Source organism: Cuculus canorus, chromosome 8 (assembly GCF_017976375.1).
Source record: "Cuculus canorus isolate bCucCan1 chromosome 8, bCucCan1.pri, whole genome shotgun sequence".
Taxonomy (NCBI): domain Eukaryota; kingdom Metazoa; phylum Chordata; class Aves; order Cuculiformes; family Cuculidae; genus Cuculus; species Cuculus canorus.
This window is the reverse complement of record NC_071408.1, coordinates 13,689,123-13,716,631: the sequence shown is the minus strand read 5'-3', so window position 1 is coordinate 13,716,631 and position 27,509 is coordinate 13,689,123. Positions and strand designations below refer to the sequence as shown.

At 39.6% G+C, this 27,509-nt stretch overlaps 1 protein-coding gene across 4 annotated transcripts; it reads left to right on the top strand.

Annotated features, from left to right (window-relative positions):
• The first annotated feature begins 852 nt into the window (after positions 1–852).
• On the top strand, positions 853–26,973 carry SLC35A3 (solute carrier family 35 member A3). Of its 4 annotated transcripts, XM_054073217.1 has the most exons (9): positions 913–978; positions 2,841–2,915; positions 13,847–14,051; positions 14,757–14,911; positions 14,993–15,115; positions 16,268–16,439; positions 18,849–18,967; positions 19,473–19,606; positions 21,579–26,973. In XM_054073217.1, the coding sequence occupies exons 3-9, from the start codon at positions 13,865–13,867 to the stop codon at positions 21,667–21,669; spliced, it is 981 nt and encodes a 326-aa protein (XP_053929192.1). In that variant the 5' UTR covers positions 913–978; positions 2,841–2,915; positions 13,847–13,864; the 3' UTR covers positions 21,670–26,973. The 4 variants fall into 4 exon arrangements, with proteins under 4 accessions (XP_053929191.1, XP_053929192.1, XP_053929190.1 ...); XM_054073216.1 differs by lacking the exon at positions 2,841–2,915 and having other exon boundaries at positions 853–978; XM_054073215.1 differs by lacking the exon at positions 913–978 and having other exon boundaries at positions 2,762–2,915.
• Positions 26,974–27,509: the final 536 nt, after the last annotated feature.

The window sequence follows — 27,509 nt, the reverse complement described above, 5'->3', positions numbered from 1 at the left end:
ATTCATATGACAAGATAATTAAACATAAAACTACCTGCAGCAAAACTTACCAATTCATTCTCACAACTCAGCTGCTCCTCATAACTCCTGAACTCCAGACCTTTGTCCAGCTTTGTTGCCCTTCTCTGAACATGCTCCAGCCCCTCATTGTCTTTCTCATACTGAGGGGCCCAGAACTGAACACAGTATTCGAGGTGCAGCCTCAGCAGTGCTGAGCATAGGAAGAGAATCTCTGCCCCACTCCTGCTGGCCACACTTTCTGACCCAATCATAGAATCATAGAAGAGTTTGAGTTGGAAGGGACCTTAAAGCCCATCCAGTTCCAACCCCCCTGCCATGGACAGGGACATTCCACCAGACCAGGCTGCCCAAGGCCCATCCAACCTGGCCTTGAACACCTCCAGGATGAGGCAGCCACAGCTTCGCTGGGCAACCTGTGCCAGTGCCTCACCACTCTCAGGGTGAAGAAATTCCTCCTTATATCAAGCCTAAACCTCCCCTCTCCGGTTTATACCCATTGCCCCTCGTCCTGTCACTACAAGCCTTTGTGAACAGCCCCTCCCCCGCTTTCTTGTAGCCCCTTCAGGTACTGGAAGGTCTCTATTATAAGATCTCCTCGGAGCCTTCTCTTCTCGAGACTGAACAACCCCAACTCTCAGCCTGTCCCATGTGGGAGGTGCTCCAGCCCTCGGATCACCTTTGTAGCCCCCTCTGGACCCGTTCCAACAGCTCCATATCCTTATGCTGAGGATTCCAGAACAGCCAGGCTGCTGGCTTGGCACCCCTGGCCCCGCTGTCTCCCCTCCCCGCTGTGACCAGCCCCCACTCCCCTGGCCGGGCAGCTTTCAGCCCCCCCGCTCGGTGCCGCCGTGTCGGGCGCGGCGCTGGGAACGGAGCGGGCGGGGCGCGGCGGCAGCCGGAGCCTTAGCGGGACGGGACCGCGGCGCCCGGAAGCGGCGCGGGTGGCGGCGGCGGCAGGTGGGGTCGTGGGGAGAGCGGGGGCTGCGAACGGAGCGGGCGCGGGGGAGGGCGAGGCTCCCGGTGGAAGCGGCCCCCTGAGGGCCGGGAAGGGGCGCGGGGCGGGCAGCAGCGAGGCTGGGGGATCTCGGCGCGGGCTGGGCGGGCAGCCGGCAGGAATGCGCGATTTATAAGCGTTTTATAGAGGATAGGAAGGTAATCCGAGGGCTGGAACAGCTCTGCCGTGAGGACAGGCTGGGAGAGCTGGGGCTGTGCAGCCTGGAGAAGAGAAGGCTCCGGGGAGGTCTTCGAGCAGTTTCCAGCACTGAAAGGGGCTGCAAGAAAGCTGGGGAGGGACTGTTTACAAGGGCGTGGAGTGGTAGGACGAGGGGGAATGGATTTAAATGGCAGAGGGGAAGACCTAAGGAGGAATTTCCTTACTATGAGGGTGGTGAGGCACTGGCACATGTTTCCCAGAGAAGCTGTGGCTGCCCCGTCCCTGGAGGTGTTCAAGGCCAGGCTGGATGGGCCTTGGGCAACCTGGTCTGTGGGATGTGTCCCTGCCCATGGTGGTGGTGGTGGGGGGGGTGTTGGAACTAGGTGATCATTAAGGTCCCTTCCAACCCAAACTGTTCTGTGATTTTCTCAGCAATATGATATCACAGTGGCTTTTTACGTGAGAAACTCTTTAGCAGTACAAAGCTAGTGAATTAAGTCAGAAAACCAGAAGATGTGGGGGTAATGAACATAATAGGATAATGCATACTATGGAATAGACTGGAAGATTGAAGGTAAACACCAAAACAACTCCAGGTTGTTTCATCTTATTGAGTCCTTTAAACAGTATTTTAAATCAGTGCAAGGAAGACTTGGACACCAGAGAAAACATTTTTCAGGAACAATTGGGTGGAGAAGACTGAAACTGCTTTCTGCAGTGGGGGGATGTGTTGTTTGGGACACAAAGAAGCTGTGCAACAAACAATTCTAAAACTGAGTGAGCACCATGAGCACCATAGAAAGAAGGTTATCTGTCAAGGTAACCTCTGCACAGGAGGGCTGGGATCTAAGGCAACCCTTGCTTTTCAAAGAACATGTGTGCAGGCTGACAAAATGGGGTTTAGAATGATTGACTGCTTCTCCCAAAATCTGTGGGGTTGCCTTTCACCATAAGCACTGCACTTGACTCCTCTGAATTCCATATGTGGACTCAGTTAAGCTTGACCTGTTCAGCCCTTCTCTGTTAAGTTAGTACACTGGATCTGCTTCACAAAAACTGTCACTGTGTAGACAGTTTGGTACTGTAGACTATCTCTGTGATGCAGGCTTACTTTCATAAAAGAATAAGAAAAATGAAATGTGTTTACAGGTTGCATTGTGAGAGGGACCTTGTGGGGGAACTTATTTACAGTATCCTCTTCCTTTAGAAACTAGCTTGTGATTCATAGAATCATTGAATGGTTTGTGATGGAAGGGACCTTAGAGATCATCCAGTTCCATCCCCCTGCTGTGGGCGGGGACACCTCCCACTGGATCAGGCTGCTCAAAGCCACATCCAACCTGGCCTTGAACACCTCCAGGGATGGGGCATCCATGACTTCTTTGGGCAACCTGTGCCAGTGCCTCACCACCCTCACAATAAAAAGTTTCTTCCTTATATATAATCTAAATCTCCCATCTTTCAGCTTAAAAACTGTTCCCCCTCATCTTGTCCTTGCACTCCCTGATAAAGAGCCCCTCCCCAGCTTTCCTGCAGACTCCCTTTAAATAGTGAAGGCTGCTCTAAGGTCTCCCCAGAGTCTTCTCTTCCAATAGGCTGAACAAGCCCAACTCTCTCAGCCTGTCTTCCTATGGGAGGTACTCCAGCCCTCTCATCATCTTTGTAGCCTCTTCTGGACTCACTCTGGCAGCTCCATGTCCTTCCTGTGCTGAGGACTCTGGAACTGAACATAGCACTCCAGGTGAGATCTCCCCACAGCAAGGGTAAAGGGGCAGAATCACCTCCCTCAACCTGCCGGCCATGCAGCCCACGATACGGTTGGCTTTCTGGGCTGCTGTCACACATTGCAGGCTCATGTTGAGCTTTTCATCCACCAGCACCCCAAGTCCTGATCCTTTGTATGTTGTATTGTGAAAACTTGTGATTGAAAATTACAGCTCTGGGAGATAAGGATCCATTGGTTTGGGATGCATGATGTTCTGGTTTGTAGAAGTAGAATGTGTAGCAAAAATACTGGTTTTGGCAAAGGCTGGTATAAGTTTGCTTTGTTATCGGAATGTATTGTTAGGAGTGACTCTGTTCCTTTAACAGCCCTGCAGGCTGCCTAATTCCATATGCTGCTTATGCTACAGTTGGCAATAACAAGAAAAAGGCAGGGATCATCTGAACCAGGTACCTAGGGAAATTGAATCACCTGTGTCTACTTAAAACTGTTTCAGATTTGGCAATGTTGAGTGAGGGCAACACATTCTTAGATCTTTGAGACAGGCTTGCTAGATATAGTAATTCCTCTCTTGTTATTCTTGAACTGCTTGCAACATGGGCTTATTCTTCACCAGTCACTTCAGTCCATACCCATATACACATTGCATGTGCAAGGTCAGTGCCTTTATTGGAATGCTGGAGGCTGCACAGCCAGGTCACATCAGTAGAGGGTGTCTCTAGAGCACAGGGGAGATTCTTAAGATCTAACATAATATTTCTTATACCTAGCATAATAATTCTTCTCAGGATCTAGCATACTAATATAAGATAGTTAGCAGCTCAGGATTTTGCCGTTCAGTTTTTGAACCTTCTTGTTTTACAGTCATACCCCTTCGGTACACTCTTCAGCTGTTCTATTTGTAATTACTAGCTTTCTGCAGTGTCTACAGATGTATTTTCACTATAGTATTTGGTTTTTGTTACTCTTTTCAAATTAGGTCACCTTGACTGAGGGTGGCTGCATTGCCTCGAGCACCCAGACTTGATTAGTAATTAATAAATAGCATAAGTGTAAGCTATAGCCGAACCCTGGCTGTACTCGGTGTTCAGTCTTTTAGCACCTTAAATGAAGCTGCTTCACTGGGTTGGTACATCTGCAGGAGTTGCATTCAGGGCAGTGCTTCAGGTCACGCATTACACTCCTGTATGCTTGAAGAGCTGTGGGCATTTGAACTAAAGCAGAATCCGAGCATTACTACTAGGATATTTCTGTACTGCCGTCTGTACAATGAATGCAGTGTAAGTACTCTGAAAAAAGCGAGGCAGTTAAGGCAGGTCGTATCAAATTTCTGTGCTGGCAGGCGGAGTTTGGCTTAACAACTGTTATGTCAATATAGAACTATTGCACTACTATACGCACAGTTGAAGTCTTCATCTTTCAAGAAATACTGGTGTTAGCTTTAGCTGAATGAGGGCCTGAATGTCCCAACCACTGAGTATTTATAACCAATATGATTTCTTTAATATTCACACACCCAAATTCTGATTAGTCAAAGAAATCTTACCTTCAGATTCTTTGGTTTGGTGTAAAGAATAAAGAGTGGGCTTTAAGAGTGTTTAGCTACAAATTTTACATTTAAGATTCACAATGCCCAGCTTTTCCTGTTTGAGACAGGGATTGGAATAGTGATTATTTTTTTTTCCCCGTAAAAGAAAAAAAAAAAACCAACAAACCTTTGTCAGGTCATCAAAAATCTTCAGCAGCGTTAAGTTGCCTTATTGCTAGATTTTTGTCAACCTGTAAGAAAACTGTACCCAAGTCCCAAGCAATTTATAGCATGTTGAAATTAGATGTTAGTTAATGTGTAATTGTATTCCCTTTGTTGAGCTTGGCAGTGGTGGAATTTCCTGATTGAGCACTAGGCCAGCGAATCACTGGTACGGCCTCCACCGTCTTTGGCAAAAGCCCAGGTTTTTGAAGCAAAGTTGAGATGAAATAATTGGTTGATCTTTAGTAATTACAGTTTAATGTGTAGCTGCTCTGTGTGTAAATGCATTTGCTAAAAGTGTTCAAAGGTGTCTGCATGATTTCAAAAAGGTCAAGATAGAGTTGTGCCTAGGGAGTGAGATGACGTCGCTGGAGCAAGGTCCACCAGCATTCTACTTGTGCTGTGCTTGATATCTTTATCAGGAAAATATTACTCGAATGCAATGATATTTTTAATATTTTTTCACTGTAAATGGAGAAATTGGAAGGACTGTCGGAAGGAAGCCTTCTGGTGAAAAACATCTTGGGAATTCATAAATAGCCTAAGTGTAAGCTGTAGCTGAACCCCTTACTCTTCTACTAGAAGAGTAAGGAAAAAACTTGGCTAGAGGATTTGCTTTTAGAAATGCTTCTGAAGAAGAATCCAAGCTCTAAGAAAAAAAAAATAGCTTATTTTTTCCATAGTGTACTTGACACACTTTATAATGTATCCAGCAAGAAGAACGAGTAACAAACTGAAAAACAAAAGAAAGAGCAAGGTAAGTTTTGAAACGATGAAGTGATTTACAGTAATTTATTTGAGAAGTGCTGTGTATTTTCTGAGGAACAGCTGACAAATATAGATAGCTTATTGGAGGGAAAGGGAAGAAACCTGTATCGAGTATGAGGAAGATGGAAAACATTAATAGGGACATTTTAAAGTGAGAAATACAAGTTTAAGATTATTAGAAATGTTTATAACAACATGGTTTATTAAAGAAACAAACAGTTGCACAGATATGAAAGATTACATATTTGAGAGGTGGAGGGCAAAAATAAATGCATTGTTGAATGATAGTGGAACAAATTTGGCAGGTAAAATATTTATATGTATGTAAAATCTTGTTCGTAACCCAGTTCAGCAGCACTTACTAGTGATTCAGAAAGGTCTGTGCACCTGCAGTACCAGTTGGGATATTTTTCATAGAATGTTTTGGATTGGAAGGGGCCTTTAAAGGTCATCCAGTTCCGAACCTTGCTACAGGCAGGAGCATTTTTCACTAAACCAGGTTGCTCAAAGGCTCATCCAACGTGGCCTTCAACACTTAAGATGATGGGGCACCCACAGCTTCTCTGGACAACCTATTCCAGTGTCTTGCTACCCTCATCATAAATAAAGCTTTTCCTTGTATCCAATTGAAACCTACCCTCTTTCAGTTCAAAATTGTTGCCTTTTTTCCTGCTGCAACAGACTCTGGTAGACAGTCTCTGTCTTTCTTGTAAGCCCCATTAGGTACTGAAAGGCCTCAGTAAGGCCTCCCTGGAGTCTTCTCTTCTCCAGACTGAACAACCCCAACTCTCAGCCTTTCCTAATAGGAGTGGTGCTCCAGCCCTCTGCTTGTTTTTGTGCCCCTCCTCTGGACTCACTCCAACAGGTCCATGTCTTCTCTGTGATGAGGACTCCAGAGCTGGATGCGGTATTCGAAATGAGGTCTCACCAGAGCAGAGTAGAGGGACAGAATCACCTCTCCTGACCGTGCTTCTTGTGATGCAGCCCAGGATGCGTTTGGCTTTCTTGGCTGCAAGCATGTGTTGCTGGGTCATGTCCAGCTTTCCATCCACCAGTACCTGCAAGTCCTTCTCAGCAGGGCTGCTCTCAATCCCTTCACTCCCCAGCCTGTCTTGATACTGGGAGTTGCCCTGACCCAGGTGCAGGACATTGTGCTTGGCCTTGTTGAACTGCATGAAGTTCCTTCCATCTATTTATTTATGTACATAAGCTATTTGTTGTATTGGGTACGACTTCTGGTAAGAAGAAGGTTATATTCAGTCCAAAGAAAGATTTGTAGAATAGAACTTTTCTCTGAGGAATGTAGTTGTTTCAGTAGCATCTTACTTGCGTGTTATCCAACACATGGGAAGAGTGCAATGCACGTACAAAAACTTGGAAGAATGTCCTATAAAAATAGGCTCTCCAGGTTCTGTCAGTGAGCTCCTGCTTCACCTTCCAGTTGTGCTTTCCCTCCTTGCTGCCTGCTTATTATATTTGTATAGGTGTAGTGTCAGCACTGGGCTCACGTTTCATTTGAGAAATATGAGAACACGATCCTGTTTCTCTAATCTGCTATCTTGATTTCAAAGCAAATGCCCAGGAAGTGTGTCCTGTTCCTGTTCCACTGAAATGGTGTACTTATCTTCCCACTCTGTTTTTCCTTCTGTAAGGCAGGTTCAATCAGTGCTTATTTTCTTGCAGATCCCCAACGTGGAACTTGGTGTACTGACACACAAACTTTGCCTTTTGCAGTTTTAAGAGGTCGTTGTATGCTTGTGATTGGCTTTGTATTTTAACTAATGTGCAAGTGCCTTATCGTTAAGCGGTCTAAAACTCATCCATCTTAAGATGGAGTAAGAGCTAGCCATAGCAATAGCTCCTGTAACTCGACCTTTTACTCTAAAAGAACATCAGCAGTGAAAATGTTTCACAATTAGGCTGGAAGAAATGCAATTCACATAATGCCATCACTGGAAAGATGGGAAGCATGATAGTAGCTTGTAATTTATTATTCTTAAATTAACTTTCCTGGTGACAGAGTAGGGAGGAGTAAAGAAATAGTTGCCAGTAGAATTTATTTGCATGTCAACTCTTTTGGCAAATGGGTAGCAATTAATATGAACATTAACGCTGTAGCCTGTCGGAAAGGCCTTATTTCACCATTTTCTGTTACTCCGTATTCCTTTGCTTTTCATCCCATGCATCCCTAGAAAGGCCTTTGCTTTTGTGCCTGTGTAGAATCCTGGGCCCTGCCAGTGAGTTGTCAGTCACAGGGTGGGAGCCTAAACCAGTTACCTTCCTTCTGTCATGAATTCCTCTTGTTTTTTTCTGTATGGGCTTGCTCTAAAAGTGTGTTAACTGGTAAATGGACCTCGATTTATAGACATCATGACCATAGGTACGCCAGAACCATTTTAAGTGACTTTTTAATTGTATCTTACAGTGGGAGGAGCCAAGTACCTGCAGTTCATTAACTGCAAGGTAGCCCATCGCGTCTGTTACCTGGTAGCAATTGCATGCATGATTTTTGTGGATGGCTCTGTCATTTGACAGAGAGCATGTTGTTAAATTTAATCTGTGAATTTAACTGCCCATCACTGAGATCCCTCCAGCATGGGCAGTGTAAATCCAACCATCTTTGGAAAATGTCTCAAGACAGTTTCTAGTCTCAGAGTTTAACTAAAGAGCATTTAATATAAATTAGTCATGTTTCCTTCTAGAATTCTTTTTTGTTTTTAGTGTTTTAGATACCTCAAACTAAAGTAATTCTGTCAGATTTTAAGACTTCCTGGAAACTCAAGGTTAGGATGAATTCATAACCTAATCCATAATTGTGCACAAGATTCTGACACAGTAGATATTTAGCAGTTGAGAAGCTCAAAAGTTTATACCATCAGATCTTTAAAAGGCAAAGCCTTAAGGTTAAGGGAGGTCCTGTAATCTTCTTGTTGCTCATGTAGTAAATCCTGATTGATATTAGAGTTTTGTTAAGAATGGGTAGAGGAAAATAAAATATATATGGTATGTTTACTGTTCATTAAGTTACATTGATTACTTCGGCCTAATGTATTTCGTCTGCAAGTATTAGAATTTACCAGTATTTTAGGAAGGTAAATATAGGGAGGATATAAAAATAAAATTTAAAATTTGAAATGCTGTCTTACGATGGAGACATTACCAAGGGATATGAAAATCTGCAAGTCAGAAATTTATTAATTTTATCTGAATAAATGTTATTAAATGGAAATATGTGATTTTTCACTTAAAAAAAAAAATGCTTCCTTTGAATGGGTAGTTTTTCAGACTTTGCACGGTGTGAGTTTGAGCTGAAGACATTACTCCCTGTATAGGCTGTGGGGTTTTTGCTTTCTGAGTCTGTAAACCTTTTCCAGGATCCTTTGCTTTATACTTTTAAGAACAGCTCTTCACCTTGTATTCATCTGCATTTTCTCCACCTGTTTTACATGGCTGTAAATACCATCTTGGCATACTGCGTGTTGACTTTCCATATAGACCTGCCTTTAACCTCCTTGCCTGCCATCTGTGCTGCTGCCTGTTGGGTGTGCCCACATGGTACGCAGAAGTGGTTTACTTTTTTTTTTTTGCCTAGACTAGTAAATGAATTTTAACACTTGTCGCTGAACTGTCACTCATTAGGGTCAATGAGTCGCAGGTACTTATCACCTCTCACTGTAAAGTACAGTTCAAAAGTTATGGAGTGAACATGACCACTCAACTTCCAGTCTTTGAATTAGCAAGTCTAAATCTGATTTTTGGAACGAGTGCGTCCTGCAGAGTACTGAGCAGGCTGTCCAAAGCCTGGTGAGAAATCTAAGCCTGGTTGTAACTCTGTACAGGAAATGTGTTTAGAACTTTCATTCCTTTGTTGGTTTAAGACAATAGAAGGGTGAGCTGGTACTGAAGACAATGGACTGCACAGCATGTTGCAGTGAGGGCAGCAGGAGCTGAAGGCTAGAAGAGAGCAATTACACCTCTGGTGGTGATCCCTAAATCTAAACCTGCTGTGGAACTGCAGCTGAAAACAGTGTAACCTTTGGAAGTTCAGCACTCGGCTCCTTTTCTTGATCCAGTCCCCAGTTTGTACTGAGTTCCATGAACTGATATGCAGCTTTTGTAAAAGAAAGGAAGAGGGACTGGGGAGATGATAAGATATGTGTGCTTAGTAAAGGGTGGTTATTTTATTGGTGTACATAAGTTTCAGGACTTTGTATTTCCTGCTCTGTGAAGCAACTATTTGTTAGTACAGCATGAAACTTCTCACCCTTGTTCTCTGCAAGCCTGTCTTGCTGACTGCTGACAGGACGACTTTGGACAGATATCCTTCCTTATTTCAGCACTGGACACTTAGAAGCCTGTTTGTGTGAACTTCAGAAACTCTGAAACTGCTTTAGTGAATTATAAGGAAATGTTTCCTGCTACTGGCACCTTTTTGAGACATTGCTTTTTTTAATCATGATTACTAATGAAGACAAGGCTGTTCAGGGTAATGTTGTGGTATGTATTCCTTATGTCTTTACGGATGGGTTTATTAAACTATTATGCTTCTTGGTACGTTTTCATACTGAATGCTTTGATGCTGATAAACCCGTTAATAGTGATTTACTTTTACAATTACATTTTAAACTCCTTAGTAAATAGCTGGTTGTATTTCAGAAAGAAATTCATGTGAACGTGATTTTCTCTAATTGTGACCTATTTTGGAGGTTAAGGAATTGATCTCTGAGAATTTTGGACATCTGTAAAACCCTTTGTCACTTCACAGGTCCACAGAATGCAGGAATTTGGGTCCAAGTTCAGGAGAGATGTGTTCCCATTATCCATATTTTCTTCAAAAGCGTTTTGAACACTGAAAACCAAGAAGTTTAAGAACTTATTTATCTGAAATTGTGGTTTCATGAAATCTAGGGGTGTTCATCTTAACGATATATTTCCTAGATTATCAGATCTCAATACTAAAAAACAAGGTAGATAGAAAAGATGGAAGAAATGGTTTGTGCAATTTGGCTCACCTAAATGTGTAGAAGCTTAGGTAGACCTTCTCATGAAGTTCAGTTCTGTATTTTCTCAGTGGATTTTTTAGTTTTTTTGCTTTCCCTTTTTCTCCCTGTCTCCTCTGTGCTGCTGGTATTTCCCCACAGAGTATGATCTCTGACCTTGCATGTCCTCCCTTCATCCCTTCATGGGACTTGTTCTTCTCTTTCTCCTTCTTGTTTTCAGTGATAGCAAAACTGTTCTTCAAAGATGTTTCTCTGACTGATCTCCATTTTCTTGTTGGGGCTGCATAATTCCACAGTTAATGTCCTCCAGATATTAACTTGTTATTAGGCTATTATTCCACCAGAACCTGTGGAGAAAGTTAGCAAATCTTGAATGTTGTCTGCAGCTTTCTTCTTCATGCTTTATATTTCTATCTGATTAATACCATCCAATGCAGTTGCATCTTTATTCTTCAGCAAGATAAATGAAATCATAATTCATACAAAAGTATCTTCTGTTAAGAGTCCATAAAGGAAGCCTTGTGTATTTCTTCCGCTGGTTTTGTTTTGGGTTTTTTTTTATCCATCCTGGCATCTTTTTCTTCCACCTTTTTTGATAGGCTTTTACAAATATTTTTACAGACATATGGTTCTTAAGGTAAAGAATTTTATTGTGTAGGATACAAGTACGTACTTTGTATCTCTGTGGCTGTTGGCAATTCCTATTTGTTTGCAGGTTACTGCAGTGTCTCTCAAGTATCCATGCCGTATAGGTATTAATTTGTCTTTGCATACTGGACTGGAGAAAATCTGTTAATGGTTAAAGACAAGATAAATGCAAATCAGAAATATGTCAATAGCACAGCTCTCCAGATCTCTGAAAAAAACAGCAATGAAAATTGTTATGCAATGCATCTTGAGCTAGAGAAATGCAGTCACAGAATCACAGAATCACAAGGTTGGAAAGGACCCATTGGATCGTTGAGTCCAACCATTCCTAACACTCCCTAAACCATGTCCCTCAGCACTTCATCCACCCGTTCCTTAAACACCTCCAGGGAAGGCGACTCGACCACCTCCCTGGGCAGCCTGTTCCAGTACCCAGTGACTCTTACTGTGAAGAATTTTTTTCTGATATCCAACCTGAACCTCCCCTGACGGAGCTTCAGGCCATTCCCTCTTGTCCTGTCCCCTGTCACTTGGGAGAAGAGGCCAGCTCCCTCCTCTCCACAACCTCCTTTCAGGTAGTTGTAGAGAGCAATAAGGTCTCCCCTCAGCCTCCTCTTCTCCAGGCTAAACAACCCCAGCTCTCTCAGCTGCTCCTCGTACGACTTGTTCTCCAGCCCCTTCGTTGCTCTTCTCTGGACACGCTCCAGAGCCTCAACATCCTTCTTGTGGTGAGGGGTCCAGATCTGAACACAGTACTCGAGGTGCGGTCTCACCAGTGCCGAGTACAGAGGGAGAATAACCTCCCTGGACCTGCTGGTGACCCCATTTCTGATACAAGCCAAGATGCCGTTGGCCTTCTTGTCCACCTGGGCACACTGCTGGCTCATGTTCAGTCGGCTGTCAACCAGCACCCCCAGGTCCTTTTCTTCCGTGCAGCTCTCCAGCCATTCTTCCCCCAGTCTGTAGCACTGCATAGGATTGTTGTGCCCCAAGTGCAGGACCCGGCATTTGGTCTTGTTAAACCTCATGCCATTGATCTTGGCCCAGCAGTCCAGCCTGTTCAGGTCCCTTTGCAGAGCCTCCCTACCCTCCAGCAGATCCACACTTCCTCCCAGCTTAGTGTCATCTGCAAACTTGCTGAGGGTGCACTCAATGCCTTCATCCAGGTCATTGATAAAGACATTGAACAGAGCTGGACCCAGCACTGAGCCCTGAGGAACTCCACTTGTAACTGGCCTCCAGCTGGAGTTAACTCCATTGACCACCACTCTCTGGGCCCGGCCATCCAACCAGTTTTCAACCCAGGAGAGTGTGCGCCTGTCCAGGCCAGAGGCTGACAGTTTCTGAAGCACAATGCTGTGAGAAACTGTGTCAAAGGCTTTACTGAAGTCCAAGAAGACTACATCCACATCCTTTCCCCCATCCAGTAGTCGAGAAGTCAGCAAGAAACAGATTCAGTTTCAGCGACGAATACTTAGAGGTACCAGCACATCCTTCAGCAGTGTGTACAACACTAGGTAGTTAATGAGTCAAAACTTATGTACCTGTAGGTATAAAACATGTGTGGCTTTGGCAAATGCACCCGATAAGTACTGCTTATACTGTTTCTAGACTTCTAAAAGTGAGAACTGCATTCATTGTCTTGACTTGTTTCTGGTTCCTGTTACTTAAAAAAGTATTAACTTTTAATTACTGATTTAATTTTACTTTGGCATTATAAAACACTCCTCTGTTTTTGAATATTTGGGCAGTGAAGGCAGTAGTAGTTAGTTTTTTATAGGAAGCATTAATTTCTGGTTGTATGGAAATTCTTAATATGAAGACTAGCAGAAAATTGTAGAATATTCTGAATAGCAGTGCTGTATTTTTTAATTTCCTTGTAATATGTTATGCTTGCAAAATGAGTGTTGGTTTCTCTATTGCTCTTCTGCGCTGTTAATGCTCTAATTGGTGACAACTGGCAAAGAAAACCATGTCAGCTTAGTGGACATTTGTGGTAGAGATAAGGATGATACAGCTTTACTGTTGTAAGGTTTGTGGTAGTCAGTGCAGTGTGAGAAAGTAGGTGCAATCACCTCTTCATCTGTATTTAACTAATTTTTCCTGAGCAGGATAATCACAGGTTTAGTGTTCTCTCCTCTGCACCTCCTCCATCCCACTTCTTCCTATCCATCCCTGCTTTCCCACAACTCTCCTTTTCCTTTGGCATCAGGCATACCTCTCATTTTCATTCAAAGCAACCCAACCCTCCCCCTGATTTGTGCTGGCACGGTGTCTTCTGGCAAGGCAGAAACTGTAACTTGAAAAACTGGAGAGGCGGAAGCATGGGAAGGTCTCTTCATTCTGGGGATAGCTTATTGCAGCAGGGGTACTGGGCATTCTGCAGCACCACAGTGTGGGCCGTCACCTACCTAAAGAAGTTCATGACTGATTTAACTTAGGAGATTTATTTTGTGAAACCAGTTATTAGAAAGCTAATTATCAGTTAATAGTCCTTATTTTACTTTATTATTATTACAGATAAGAAATATTCATTTCATTTCTCTATTAATTATCACTTCTCTTAATATTCTGATATGCTTCCCATTTGTAACTATGTCTTTGAAAAGCATTCTTAATGTGTTAATGTCATTTTTCTTCTAAAATACCAGATTAGTTTTGTTGTTCTTTGGCTGAGCCCCATCAATAACTTGTTTTAATACGCCGATTCCCAAGGGAAACATCTATCTGCAATACTATTTTTTAAACCAGGGTTGGTTGGTTTGTTTGTTTTTCTGTTTCAGAAAGGAGAACGTCAAGAAATGTCTACCAATTTAAAATACCTTTCCTTGGGCATCCTGGTTTTTCAGACCACAAGTTTAGTCTTGACCATGCGTTATTCTCGGACGCTGAAAGAAGAAGGACCCCGTTACTTATCCTCTACTGCAGTAGTTATTGCTGAACTTCTGAAGATTTTGGCCTGTGTTCTTTTGGTCTACAAAGACAGCAGTATGTGTCAAATCTTGCACCAAGTAATTTTCCTAACCAGTATGCTCTGTTGTAGTGGCAACTGCAAAGTAGCCATGTGAGTACAGGCGTCTGACAAAGCATTTCCCTTCTCATGTCAGAGAGACACTCCTCATACCTCACCCCTCAACATATGATACAAGATATTGTATATTTGTTGAAGAGAGCTATCCTTAAGGAATGGGGATACTGAGGAGTACAAGAATAAATTTTCTACCAACAGCTTGAAGCTTGTGCTGCTCAGGCATTCTAAAATATTCATACATAGAAGTAGGAAAAAATTGAAAAGCTTTTAAGTATGGCCAAAGCATGAATGATAATTTAGAAGCCTACAATAAACAGCAGATGCAGAAAGGAGGACTCCATTTCATGACTACAGGAAGAAGCACAGTTTTAAACTCAAGAAAAGTATTTTCGGATTTACTTTAGTTCTTATTTTGAACATTTTATACTAAATTTGTCTGGTTTCTTGACGTGCATATTCAGTCTTCAGCAGCTTGAAAACATCATTGTACATGCATAAATACATATGTGAGGCTCATGAAAGGCAAACATACACAGTATTTTGAGGTCTTGATAGCTATAAAAAGGGGGCAACAGTCTTTAAGAACAGAACATTGCTAGCAGTCTCTTCCCCACCATTTCCTTTTAATGAATGTCTATTTCTTTTATTTTTTCTTTGGACAGAGTGCAATTTGCGGACTCTGAACAGAGTGCTACATGATGAAATCCTTAATAAACCCATGGAAACTCTTAAACTTGCTATTCCTTCAGGCATTTATACTCTTCAGAATAACTTGCTGTATGTAGCACTGTCAAATCTAGATGCAGCCACATACCAGGTATTGTACATTTGGATTTTTCTGTAAGTTTCAAAAAAAAGTGTGAATTATGCAGTAGTAACTGTTTCTGTTTTTTTCTAGGTTACATATCAACTGAAAATTCTTACTACAGCATTGTTTTCTGTGTCCATGTTAAGCAAGAAGTTGGGCGTATACCAGTGGCTTTCATTAGTGATATTGATGACAGGAGTGGCATTTGTGCAGGTAAATATTAAGAGGTAGTTTGTGTTTATTTAATGTGTTTATTCAAGCAACATGGATTTCTGTACTGATGGTACAGCTTTCTGATTCTCCCAGCTGCCCGTGGGCACTGAAGTGTGGTCAGGACCTACAAATCGCAACTTGCCAGGGCTAGAGGACCCCAGATGTGGTTAAAAGGCAGAAGATAACACCTCTTTTCTGTCCCAGTGCTCTGCTGTAGAATTTGACAGGGACTCTGGAGTGACTTGCAAATAGCAGTGGCAGCAGTATTTATTAGCACGCTTCTTCAGATGTTAGGGATTCACAGAACCTCTATTCCAGCACAGTCCCACTGTACTCACCTTACAGTACGGTTTCAGCGTGGCAATTTTACTTGAACTTTTTCAAAGACAAACTTGGCATCTGTTCTAAATAGTAAATAGGTACAGGAGTTTGTAGTTTTCAGAGGGCAGGATCATAGGATAGGACCATTTTAAGAATTGGTAGCAGATTTTAATATATTCTAGAAAATTGTATTGAAAAGCTTAAGTATTTGGAAAAAATTCTGAGCATTAAATTGTATAGATTTTCAAATTTAATTTCAATTAAAATTGAAAACAAACCATTCTGATCGTAATTAACAGACTCTTCAGTGTGTTTTTGTCTGTAGCGTTGCATTTTATTCTGTGTATTAGGTGTATTGCAGGATTTAGCTTCATAAATTTCAGCTTCTTTTAGTCATCTGCTTAATCACTGAAGAGGCACACATGCAAATTACAGTTCATCCCATCTTAAAGACAAGTGATGTAAGTGTGCTTCTATATGTAAGGTAACTAACTGTCGAGTGGCAAAAGTTGGTGACAGTGGAAGACCATGATAAGTCTTGTTGGGATTCGGAAACAGTTTTGGCTTATGAAACCCAGATCCTGGACCTGTTTAAATTGATGGGTATTGTCCCAGTTCAGGCAAAATTTTACTCCTCACAACTATGTAGAAAGAAAAATTATGACTTTACAGTCCTTTGAAAGTATTTATGATGCAAAATACAAAACTTTACAAGCATGTGATTGTCTGTGTTTAGAAACTGTTACTATGGCTAGAAAACAAATGTGCATTATATAATAAATCATGGCTTGATTTTATCAGTGAATTTTGTATAACTGTGTTTACATCCAGTGGCCTTCAGACTCTCAAGCAACAGCTGCTAAGGAGCATTCAGCAGGTTCTCAGTTTGTAGGACTGATCGCAGTTCTCATAGCATGCTTTTCTAGTGGATTTGCTGGGGTTTATTTTGAGAAAATTTTAAAGGAAACCAAACAATCTGTGTGGATCAGAAACATCCAGCTTGGTAAGTTTAATTATCTTCTAGAGATGCTGCCTTCTGAAGAACTAAGATAAATGTACAAAATGTATATAAACAAAAGATATTGCCAAGATTTTAGTATTCTGCATAAATGTACTTTTAAAACAAGGTTATAAACTATGCTAGACAGAATTCTAGCAGTTACTTTCTGACTTCAACCTAGTCCTTGACTTAACTTGCTTATAGAGTGTAAGTTTGCACAGAATCCCTTGATTGAATTTTTATTTAAAATTAGAATTTCTAAAGAAGGCTATCTTATGTGGGATTCTGTGTACCCTTTGTGTTTAAAAATCATTTTTGCACTAATTCATTAAGACCTGATAAATACAGATAGTATTCCTTTTTTACTTTTTTACTTTGCTTTTCTTTAGAGAGAATATAGGAACATTAAAACTAAATATTAAACATTAAAACAAAAAAAAACTGAAAAGCAATGATTTGAGGTGTTATAGAATGAACAACATTCTCTTGTGCCTGGGTAGGCAGTTGTTATAGGTTGGAACTTTTAATACAAAACCTGCTTTGTTTGTGAATAAAGTCGAGATAATGAATTTTTATTATTTCAGTATGAAGATCAGTTTTAGTTGTAGGTATAGTCACTGAGGCTTGTGCAAAAGGCAGTTCATCTTACTTCTTTTAATGCCCTTAGCTGTTGTGCACCAGTCAGTAAGAGAAAACCTTTTCTTTCCAAAGTAGTTCTGGGTATTTTAGATCCAAGGTGTTAATGGCAACAGAGTCAATCCTTTTTCCTGAATGAGTTTTCCCTCGCCTCAAAGCAATTGTGTCCAGTTTATAGGTTTGAAAATATGGCATCAACAATATTATTTTGTTCTTGTTCTGCCGCGGGCATAAAACTTCCTGTAGGAGTTGCCCTCCTTTCTCTGATGGTATCCCTCTGGTCTCCACCTGTGGGAAAATATTTTTTTATTGCTAATTTGAATAAATGCTTTCAGTGCAATTTGACCTTTCCAGCACCTTAGGACTGATTCTAGATAAAATTCAAAGCACTGTAGAATTAAGTTGTGAGGACAATTCGGTGTCTCAAAAGCTGTGTACTGAGTCTAGTAGACTGTAATGAAGTACCATAGAAACAGGAGGTGGTATGTGGGGTTTTTTTTAATTAAATAGTTGGTCATAAACTGGTATGGTCAAAAATGTCTGAATGCAAGCAATATTTTTTCCTTTTTATTTCCTGTTGCTGTGTTTCAATTATAAATGGTTTCAGTTAAAAACACAGAACTGCATTTTGATTATATTTTAATATTTTCACATCCTTCATGTTTTGAAACTTGAGGATAGAGAACGAGATCAAAACTTCTACTTATTATCTGCTAGTATTTGTTGAAATTGTGTATATAAAAACTAAGTTTTCTTGAACAGGGTGTAGGGGATACATAAGGAAAGGTTATATTAAGGAAGTTTGGAGGCGGAGAAGGTTAGGTAGCTGGAGCCTGGTCCGGGATCTAAGGTAAGGTGGAACTACAAAATAAAAATCTCTTACCAAGAAAAGCTGATCATCACTCTCGATTTCCATGCTATAAAAGCACTTTGGTGAACAATCAATGCAAGTATCCAAAACAATTTCCATTGATAATCAGTGAAAAGTCAGTTATCACTTCTGAAACACTTCAGGGTTTTCTGCAGTGCGCAGAAGTATGTATGCAAGCAGATGAGCGCGCTGGCTTGATAGTTGGCCTGGCCATATATTTAGTGTTCCAGTAATTGCTCTGTCAAAACAATGAGATCAGAACAGACTGCATCTAAAGACAAACAGTTCAAGGTAATGTATCACTAGCACTGTGATATATGAAGGCATAAATGTCCGTTATAACAGTGAAAATTGAAACATCTCATTTTTTTAATTTTTTTTTTTTTTTCTGTCAGATTAATTTGCTTCAATCCAAAATTCAGTAAAACATGTTTACTATTAAGGTTGCTTTCAGTTCAGAAATGAAATTAATTTTGTAATATTTCATAGAGGGCTTACTGATATAGCTTTTAGAAAATATTTAAAACACAAAATCACAATTTAAAAATGCATTAGTGTATCCTTTCTGCATATGCAAGATAGTTGTCCACTTAAGGCATTTTATCATTCTGGAACAAGTCAGTCATAAGCCAGAGCTTTGAAACAGAGCTTTTCTTAAAAAAAAGGAATCAGTGGAAGATAAATATTGAAGAATGTCTTAATGGAAACAGTCAAAACTCATCATAAATGTGCAAAATGGCATTTAAAAGAGAATATCTGTCTGAACACTGATTACATTTGAACATGATGGTATTGCAGGTACCAGTACAGAATTAAAATCAGATATACGTGAGCAAACTTGGAGGACAAGGAACCTGTTCGCACGTTTTTCACCTGTAGCTTTTAAATCAATCTTGTCCTTTCAGGATTTTTTGGTAGCATATTTGGACTGATGGGTGTATACATTTATGATGGAGAACAACTTTCAAAGAATGGATTTTTTCAAGGATACAATAAACTTACATGGATAGTTGTTGTTCTACAGGTAGGAGACTTTGTATCTTGTTTCTGTGAAGGCCTGGAATTTACTCTTTTATAAATGACTGGGGAAACCAATGGGTGTCATTGAAGGTACTGAAAATTCTAGGGTCAGAAGTCTGGTCTATCACTGTTGCGATAAACCTCTAAATAAAACATACAGCAAGTATATGACTAAGTATTGTGCGACATAAAGGATTGTAAGCATTATTTCTTTTGCAATGTTTGGAAAAAAAATACCTATGTGGCCTTTCTCACATGGTTAAAAACGTATGGTGCAAGCATTTCCACTAATTTAGTGGTGGTAGTATGATCAGAACAGAATGCATGAGCAACAGTTTCTTTAATGGGGAAAGAAGAACTCCAATATTTAATCTTCAGTAGTGTGTGTCCATAACACAAAATAAATAAAATGTTCCTAAACATAGACAAAAGCTTTTCATAAAGTAAGCATGTGTGGATGCTCTCAGTGGATTTACCATGTTGCAAATCCAAACCTCTATGTTTTTCAGGCACTCGGAGGGCTGGTGATTGCTGCTGTTATAAAATATGCAGACAACATTTTAAAGGGATTTGCAACTTCTCTCTCCATTATACTGTCGACACTGATCTCCTATTTCTGGCTGCAAGATTTTGTCCCTACCAGGTAAGAATGATTTACTGTGCATGCTGGAAAACAAAAAATAGTTGAGAACTTAATGCTTACAGATATAACTGAAAAAATAAATTTGAAAAACAGTGCAAGCCACGCTTCTAGGGTGTTTGATACAGCTTGCCCAGGGCAGCTCGGCTTCATAAAATACTGTATCTAATGCTTCGTTTTTGAGTACATTTGGCAAGGATAGTTTTTCAGTAGGATGCAGCCTCGCAGGTCAGGGCTCACTGAGCCCTGGATCCTGGCCCTTGGTGCTCCCTGCTGGCCTCAGTGAGCCGGGCCGAGCCGCTCTGCCCGCTGCTGCTCTGGTGGGGCCCTGGCTGCTGTGCCTGCACCTCCCAGCCCTTGCTCTGCATCCCCTGCACCACCTGCACAGCTGTGGTGGTGACAATCAGGTTTCCAGTTGCAAATCGGTCTCTGAAAAAGATAGCTGCAAACCTAGGCCCGTGGAAGTTACTCTGGAGCAAGTAGTTGCCCATGGACACTCAGAAGCCATAAAGGAGAGCTTTTCACTAAAGATAATACAGTATCCGTTAGCAAAAACATCTGGCCAAGGAGAGAGAAGAATGCTTGCTGTGCACCCCTGGGACCAGAGCACTGTGTCCCAACATTCTGTGAATCTGATTTCAGTAGCTCTGTGTGCTGCAGACTTGGTACATGGGCAGATTCTCGAGTGGTGCTTGTCTTGGCAGTGCACATTAATGTACAGAGTATAGAAGTAACACTCCAAAATCAGATATACTAGTAGGATTTTGCTTATAATGGACCTGTGCTTCTCACATATGTTACACCTAGGCGTAGTGTGAAGTTGTTTTTAATAATATTTACAACTTTTGTATCTGATATAAAGAAACATCTTTTTACCCAAAAGTAGCATTTGCAATATTATCAGGAGTTTACTTAAGCATTCAAAAAGAAGTAGAACAATTTTTTAGGCCTAAAACGTGGAAGACGATCAACTTCAATTATATCTGGCCTCTACTTGTCCTGTTAAAATGAATGTAGAAAGTGGTTTAAGAATCTCTGCGTGCTCAAGTGAAAAATTAATAAGTAACTTATCAGCTTCTGCAAACAGGGTGGAAAGAGAAACAGTGGTAATAATTAAATGAGATGTAGCCAACTAGCAGAATGTAGAACTTGAAGCCATCTCATTTAATAAAAGTTGATTAACTTGAGTTAATCAAACATAATCTTTAATACCTTGCCTATGCCAACTGAATTCATTTGAACTGAAACCGACTAATTTTTTCTCTCACTTCAACACACATTATTGTTGGGGATAATAGATGTAAAGTACTTAAGTGCTTGGATGTGTTGCAATGGATCATGTCCAGAAATTGGCTAATTGTATTCTTTGAAGTATTATCATGTCATGCGCCACAGTTTTTTTAGCATTTTATTCAGAAGATCACATTGTCAGCATTGTCATGCCTTTATGACAAGGTTCTTTTCTAAAATGTGTACTGATTGTCTGTCGGCTTTGGATATTTTGTTTCAGACTTGTAGCTATCAAAACAACTTGAAAGGCCTCTATGTCACAATACAAAAGATGCCTTTATTATCTTTTTCTTACATAAATCTTTATGTATCTGCCAAAAATTAGATTATACTGACTTACAAACTGTTTCTTGGGCAGCAGTAATTTGTTTTGATGTAAGCTTTGGACTTCAAAGCAAACGCAACTCCAGCAACTAACATAAGTAGGATGTTAAAATTAGCTGGGTAACCACAGTAGTTGCACTTCTTTAGCTTCTGCTTGCATTTTGCACAGAGTTTTAGGCAGAGGAGAGAGAAGGGGAGAAAAAAAAAAAATTGGTCTGATTACTTTTGACAGTTGTTCCGTGAAACTATAATTTATCTTTGTGTTCACACAGGAAAAGCGTCCTTTCTTTCGATTGTATTGCATACATAAAAGTGCATCAATTAAAATGAGCTAACTATTTTTCATCTCTCTTCTATTCAGTGTCTTTTTCTTCGGAGCTGTCCTTGTGATAGCAGCTACTTTCCTATACGGTTATGATCCCAAGCCTGCAGGAAATCCCATTAAGGCATAACAGACTTCCTCATCAGCCCGCTTCTCAAGATCATGCGCTGGGGGCCTTGCTAACAATCGCGTGTGGGAAGTGTTATTGTGCACTGCAAGGGAAGGATTGCTACCCTGAATCTATTGAAGAAATGCTTATGAGCAGTTTTGATCAGCCAGAGGGGTGAAAGGTGGATGATGACACTGTCTGTAACTGATGGGGGAAAATATATAGCAGGGGAATGCCCAGTGCAGCTTGCTAATAAAAACTGGAATGGAACAAAAAGTTTCTAAGAAACTACAATTAGGAATGTTTACAGCTTTGACTGGGATTGCATCAAAAGAATTTACTGTACTGACTGCTGCAGAAATATGTCCTATGCACTCTTCAAAAGAGCACATGACCACATTGTCAGATTGTATGTTTTTGCAATTTGACTATATTTAATCTTAGTAGATATGTTTTTAACTGATTGTCTATTTACATGAAATCAGCTAAATATACATCATAAAGTGATGGTTCTAATTAGGTATTTCTTATTAAAACTGTGAAGATTGAAGTATGATTGAAAGACACTTTCATAATATCAGCTAATTTTATATTTTAGAAGGCTGATTTAATAACAGAAGTCTGTTATTAAATTATAATATTATAATGCTCCTGCTTATATAAAACTACTGTAAGAATGTTAACATTCTCACCTAAGTACTCAAAGGGAGAAATTCAGAGTGAAGGCTGGAAGTCTGTGTTGATACTTCAGCCTTCATCAGGATAGCCTGTAGTGGTCCAGCAGATGTAATAACTCTGCGAGTGCTGTCTCGAGGTTACTGCATTAACCTGGTACTAAGAGTAGGGTTATGATGGAGTGCTTGCTCAGATGTAATGTTCATTGGTTTTATTTTTATTGATTATAAATCAACTTGTTGATAGAACCTTTAAAGTAGTTTTTATGCTTTAAATATCCTCAAGGGATTTTTTTTAACCACAATTCAAAAAAAACCAACCTATAATAAACATTTTAAATGCATTACTGTTGTCTGTAACAGCTCCATCTGGAGCTATTATGGTATATCATCCGTATACTGTACTGTACTTTATTACAGAAGTGTTTTTTAAACAAGTGTTGTTTACTCATGAACTCTCCAAGGCTTTTTGAGTACCTTTCTATGTAATGGTTTAATTAGAGATTTATTATTATTATTATTATTATTATTATTTTTATTTTCTTCTGGGAATCCTTGAGCCAACAGACCAAAATGGGTTGCAGCTATTTGGTCTAGTCATGGAATTACTTTAATAGGAAGCATAGTAAAAAAAGTAATTAATTGTGCAATAGGTAGGTGTAAATGTGTGCTCTTTATCTGCTTTAAACCAAAAAAATCTTCACAAAGAAACTGAGATGCAGCTAAAACTTATATCAATCAGGCTGTTGCAAACACTTCACTTGTTGAAGTGTTTGTATATAGCCAGAAATACAAAAAGAAAAAAGCCAGAACTAATAAACAAAAAAAAGCTGTTTAAAAATTACTAGTTTTCAGGAGACCTCTTCACAATGGATATTAATGTGCAGTGACTTCGCATCCACGTTACACACGTAAAGGTGTGCATTTGTACAAAAACGTATCAATAGGCCCTTACGTGTAGAATCACAAGTGATAAAAATGTATGATTTCTTTCCCTTCCCTGTGCTCTTTCTCGCTTATGTCTTGTGCTAGTGAACACATTGTGGAGAGAGGCGTTTTAAAATGTTTACCAAGTACCTCATCCTTTTTCCCACATTTTAGTGGTGGATTGACAAGGAGATGCTGAAGTATTGTAAATGGGAAAGGAAAAATTCCACTTAGGTCAGCCTAGTTAAAATAGGATTTTCCTTCCGTTAGCAATGACACGGATTATCAACTTTTTATTTGCTGATCATATCAGAGTAAGACATTAAAGAAATTTCGGAGCTATGCCAAGGGCTTGTTAAGCTTTGTGAATAGTAAATCTACCCCAGCCTGCCATAATTGCAGGAGCTCTGCTGCTTTCTAGTCAAAGCCATCTTGTTTTACCCTAAATTGGCATTCTATGTTAATATTAAACCTTTTACCTAGAACATTCAATGTGGCAAAGTCTTTGAAAAATTGCATTTAGACATTTCACCACTGAAATACAACATGGGGTAAGGTGTACGTGTGGAGCAGAGGCTCGCGGCAGCGTGTAGTGTAGCATGGGAAGCATTCAACTCTGAAATGAACAGAAAAGTGTTAGCAGTAACAGCGAACTGGAGTTTGGCCTATATGGTAATACCTTTAAATTAATGAACCGCAGTGGTGGAAATGTGCAGGTGATGTAACTGGTTACTTCTTTGAGGAATTTCTTCAAAAAACATGAGCAGTATGTGGGGAAAATTAAAGGCGGTTGCACAGGAAAGGATCGAATCAGCCAAACAAGTTCACGCTGAGTTCTGTTGCACAAAACCCTGGTTTAATGCTTCGGGTGCATCTGACAGTAAGTGGCAGCAAGCATTGGTTTAAAGGAACAACAGGAATATGCTCTTGGTTTTTGAATAGGGCATCCTACAGCTTTGGAAAACAATGTATCTGCTGTGCTGAGGAACAGAACTCCTGTGTATAGATCAGTGACTCTTCCATCCTTTCAACTGACACTTGCATTATATTTTCCAGCAGAGGGGTAGGTCTCTTCCTACACTTGGAAATAGGGGTTTGCGTTTTGAGCTGTCTCAAACCAGACTCCAGTCTGAGGCCCTCTGGGTTAAAAAGCATTATTGTAGCCGGAGGGAAGACAGCGTTTCCTGAGAAACAGAAGGCATTTGAGGGCAGTTTACTGATTTCTGTAGCCTCTGCAAGCTGAGAGCATGTGCGCGTTTTCTCGTGGAAATATTTTTGTATCTAGATTTTAAATCATAAAAAAGGAAAAACAAACCCAGGCGGTTTTTAGTGTGTAACTCGTGGACTTGCCAAAGAAGCACAGCCAGCACAGAGCCCTGGGAAGCAGGGAGAGTGTGCTTTCAGTTTGCCCTCAAAGCAATCTGTAAGGGTTGAACTTTCAAAAAAATAAACCTGTCTGAGCTATTTTTCTGACTTTTAGACAATGTATTTGTTAGTTTAGTTGTATATTTAGGAGACTAACCTATACTTAGCACAATTTTATTTAAATATTTATAAAGTTACAGCTAAGTATTTATTTGCAATAATTTGAATTATGTGATTTTTTTAAAGACTTGCATAATGGGAGTACTAGTATTTATTGAATACTTGGATATTTAGTTGTATTTGTGAATCTCTGGGATACACAACAAATGGTCGAATAACAATAAACGTAGAACTATCTTCAAGGCAAAATAAATCAGCAGTTCAATGGTGAAAAATAGCAAGTCTAGTAAGTAAGATTAACATTTCTTTGAACGTTGTATTTCTGTGCGATCCACAAGTGCCCAGTCTTGTTTCTCAAAGAATTCAGATAATTTTATAGTTCTATTCAAGTTCTTTGTTTTAGGCAAAATATAAGAAAACATACCTTTTTGTTTGCTTTAAAAATTACTATTAAATTTAATAATTTAATATTCTGGATTAAGCTTCTATGCGATAACACCTTTGGGTTTTTACTGTAACTTTTTAGAAACTGTTATTTCTTTTTTACTTAGAAAAGCCTGGTCTTATTTTGGTAGCATATACTTGGTGTTTCTGTCACTCATACAGTCCTCTCATGGATTTTCAGAAGTATGTAATTATTTTGTGTTCCTAACTTATTTTTATGGCTGTAATTCAAAAGACTGTAATGGATTTTGTTAAATTGTTTTAAAACTGATAAATGAAACATTGCATTTCTTCTGGTTTTCATTGTCAGTAACTTTCATAGTTTAATATATTTCATGCATGTTCTGTTTTATTTAAGGATCATTGTTTTCCAGATTAGAAGTTGTTGCTCATTTCCTCTTGCTGACATTGTTTCTTGATGGATATTGTAAATGAGGAAAGTTATTCATTGGTTTCTTCTTTGAAATCCTTGTTTTGTAACAATGAGATATTAAAAATCATTAAGGGTTTTTTTTGTGTGTACTAGAAAGGTGGTGTTTATCAATAATATGGTATTACATCATATATGCAGTAGTGTATCATGACCTGTGGTGTCTGGTTATTGTAAGAAAGTCCAAGAAGTGTTTCCTTGCCTTTGTTTTCGTTGTTCTGTTCATTTTTAATGTTGATTATTTTCCACGGGAAATAATATTTTCCACGCTAAAGAGTCCTTCTGTTTTCAGGTAAGCTAATTATATGTTTTCAAATATCTAGAATTAAACTATTTTTACTAGAAAAAGCACAAGGGAAAATGCACCAAAATAAGTGGGATTAATTAGATGATATTTTATGCTCCAGTGAAGCCAAATCTCTGCTTATTTCAGTGTATAACTTTTTCTAACTACTTCCTGCTAGGTAATTTGTAGTCCTTTCTAGAAGCAAAAAAGTCTATCCTGAGGTGCCATTCAGTGTTCCTTCTTGAATGTCTGCTGCATGTTTGCATCCAAAAATAGACATGGCATTTTTAACTCTTGCCTTCAACTTTCTGTCATCGTTCTGACTGTAATTAGCCATATTAATTTAATTAGCAATTAATAGCTCAGTAAAAGTGGCTTATATATTAAGCATATGTTGATATTTGCTGCCATGAGTAACACTTTTTTAGGCTTTTAAAAGTTTGTCTTTATTTTCAGTATATTTTGAATTTAATTTTAAATAAATGAGCCCAACTGTAAGTCATATATTTGGACTTCATAGAAAAATTTTTAAGATAGCCTTAGAATTTTTTAATATGTTGAAATTTGCGTGTGATTACACTGAATACAATTTGAATATACGGTATTTTCAGGCAGTTTGGAAACAGAGTCTTTCTTTGTGTAACAGTGCTGAACTATGGAATACATCTTAAATGACCTAATACAGTCTCTTTTTAATCCATAATGAGGTAAAATACTGTATTTTTTCTCCTCTATATGTAGATAACGTCACTATAGCAACAAACTGGTTAAAATTAAGCACCAGCTTTGTTAAGGATATGATATAAAACTGACAGCTTTGTAAATGGAGATGCTTCCCTTGTGCATAGCTCAGCAGAAGTAAAACAACATTTTAATAAATATTTTTATTTCAGAATATAAATTTTGGCATAATTTTCTATAGACTCTAGAAGACTCTTGTAAGATTTTTTTTTTTGTCGTATCTTTTCACATACAGCTTAATGAATTTTGCCAGGAACTTACTTTTGACTGAGACATGACTCTCGTTAACCACTGTATCATGACTTCTTGTAAATCACATTCCAGCAGTGTTATTGTGACCATCTGTCTCTGCACGCTTCTTCTCTGAAAACTCTGATCTCCTTCAGGGCTGTGGTTCCTGACCTGGAGGTGGCAGGGAGCCTCTGGGTATCAAGTACAAGTTATAGTATGGTGTGTGGTTGTAAAACACTAATCCTTTGTAGAAGAGTTTTGCCACAAGTTACCAGGAGGCACCTTGTTATTTAGTAGCTTTCCCCTTGCTTTAAAGTATTTAATTTTGATAGCAGTGGAAAGTCCTGTACAATAGAACCTCTAGAATACAACAGAATCTGTTGATTCATGTCACAGTTTAGGACCTGAGGTTTTGTGTAGGTGTAATATCTCAAAGTCCTGAATGGAGTTCACAAACACATCGCTGTAGATCGGTAACGTTCCCCTGTCCTTTCCAGAAAGACCTATAATAAAAAACAGGGCACCGACAATTTTTTAGGCCTCTTCATTTCCACCAGTTCCTTTTGTCAGTTCTGATCCTAGTGATCACATGCAGTGTGATTTAAACTGAAATTTTTAGGCCAGTAGGTGACAGAAATTAGTT

Coding starts and splice junctions, on each gene's coding strand:
- SLC35A3 (XM_054073214.1), top strand. CDS start 5,351: ATGTATCCAGCAAGAAGAACGAGTAACAAACTGAAAAACAAAAGAAAG. Junction 5,405..13,846: donor AAAACAAAAGAAAGAGCAAG/GTAAGTTTTGAA, acceptor TTTCTGTTTCAG/AAAGGAGAACGTCAAGAAAT. Junction 18,968..19,472: donor GGATAGTTGTTGTTCTACAG/GTAGGAGACTTT, acceptor TATGTTTTTCAG/GCACTCGGAGGGCTGGTGAT.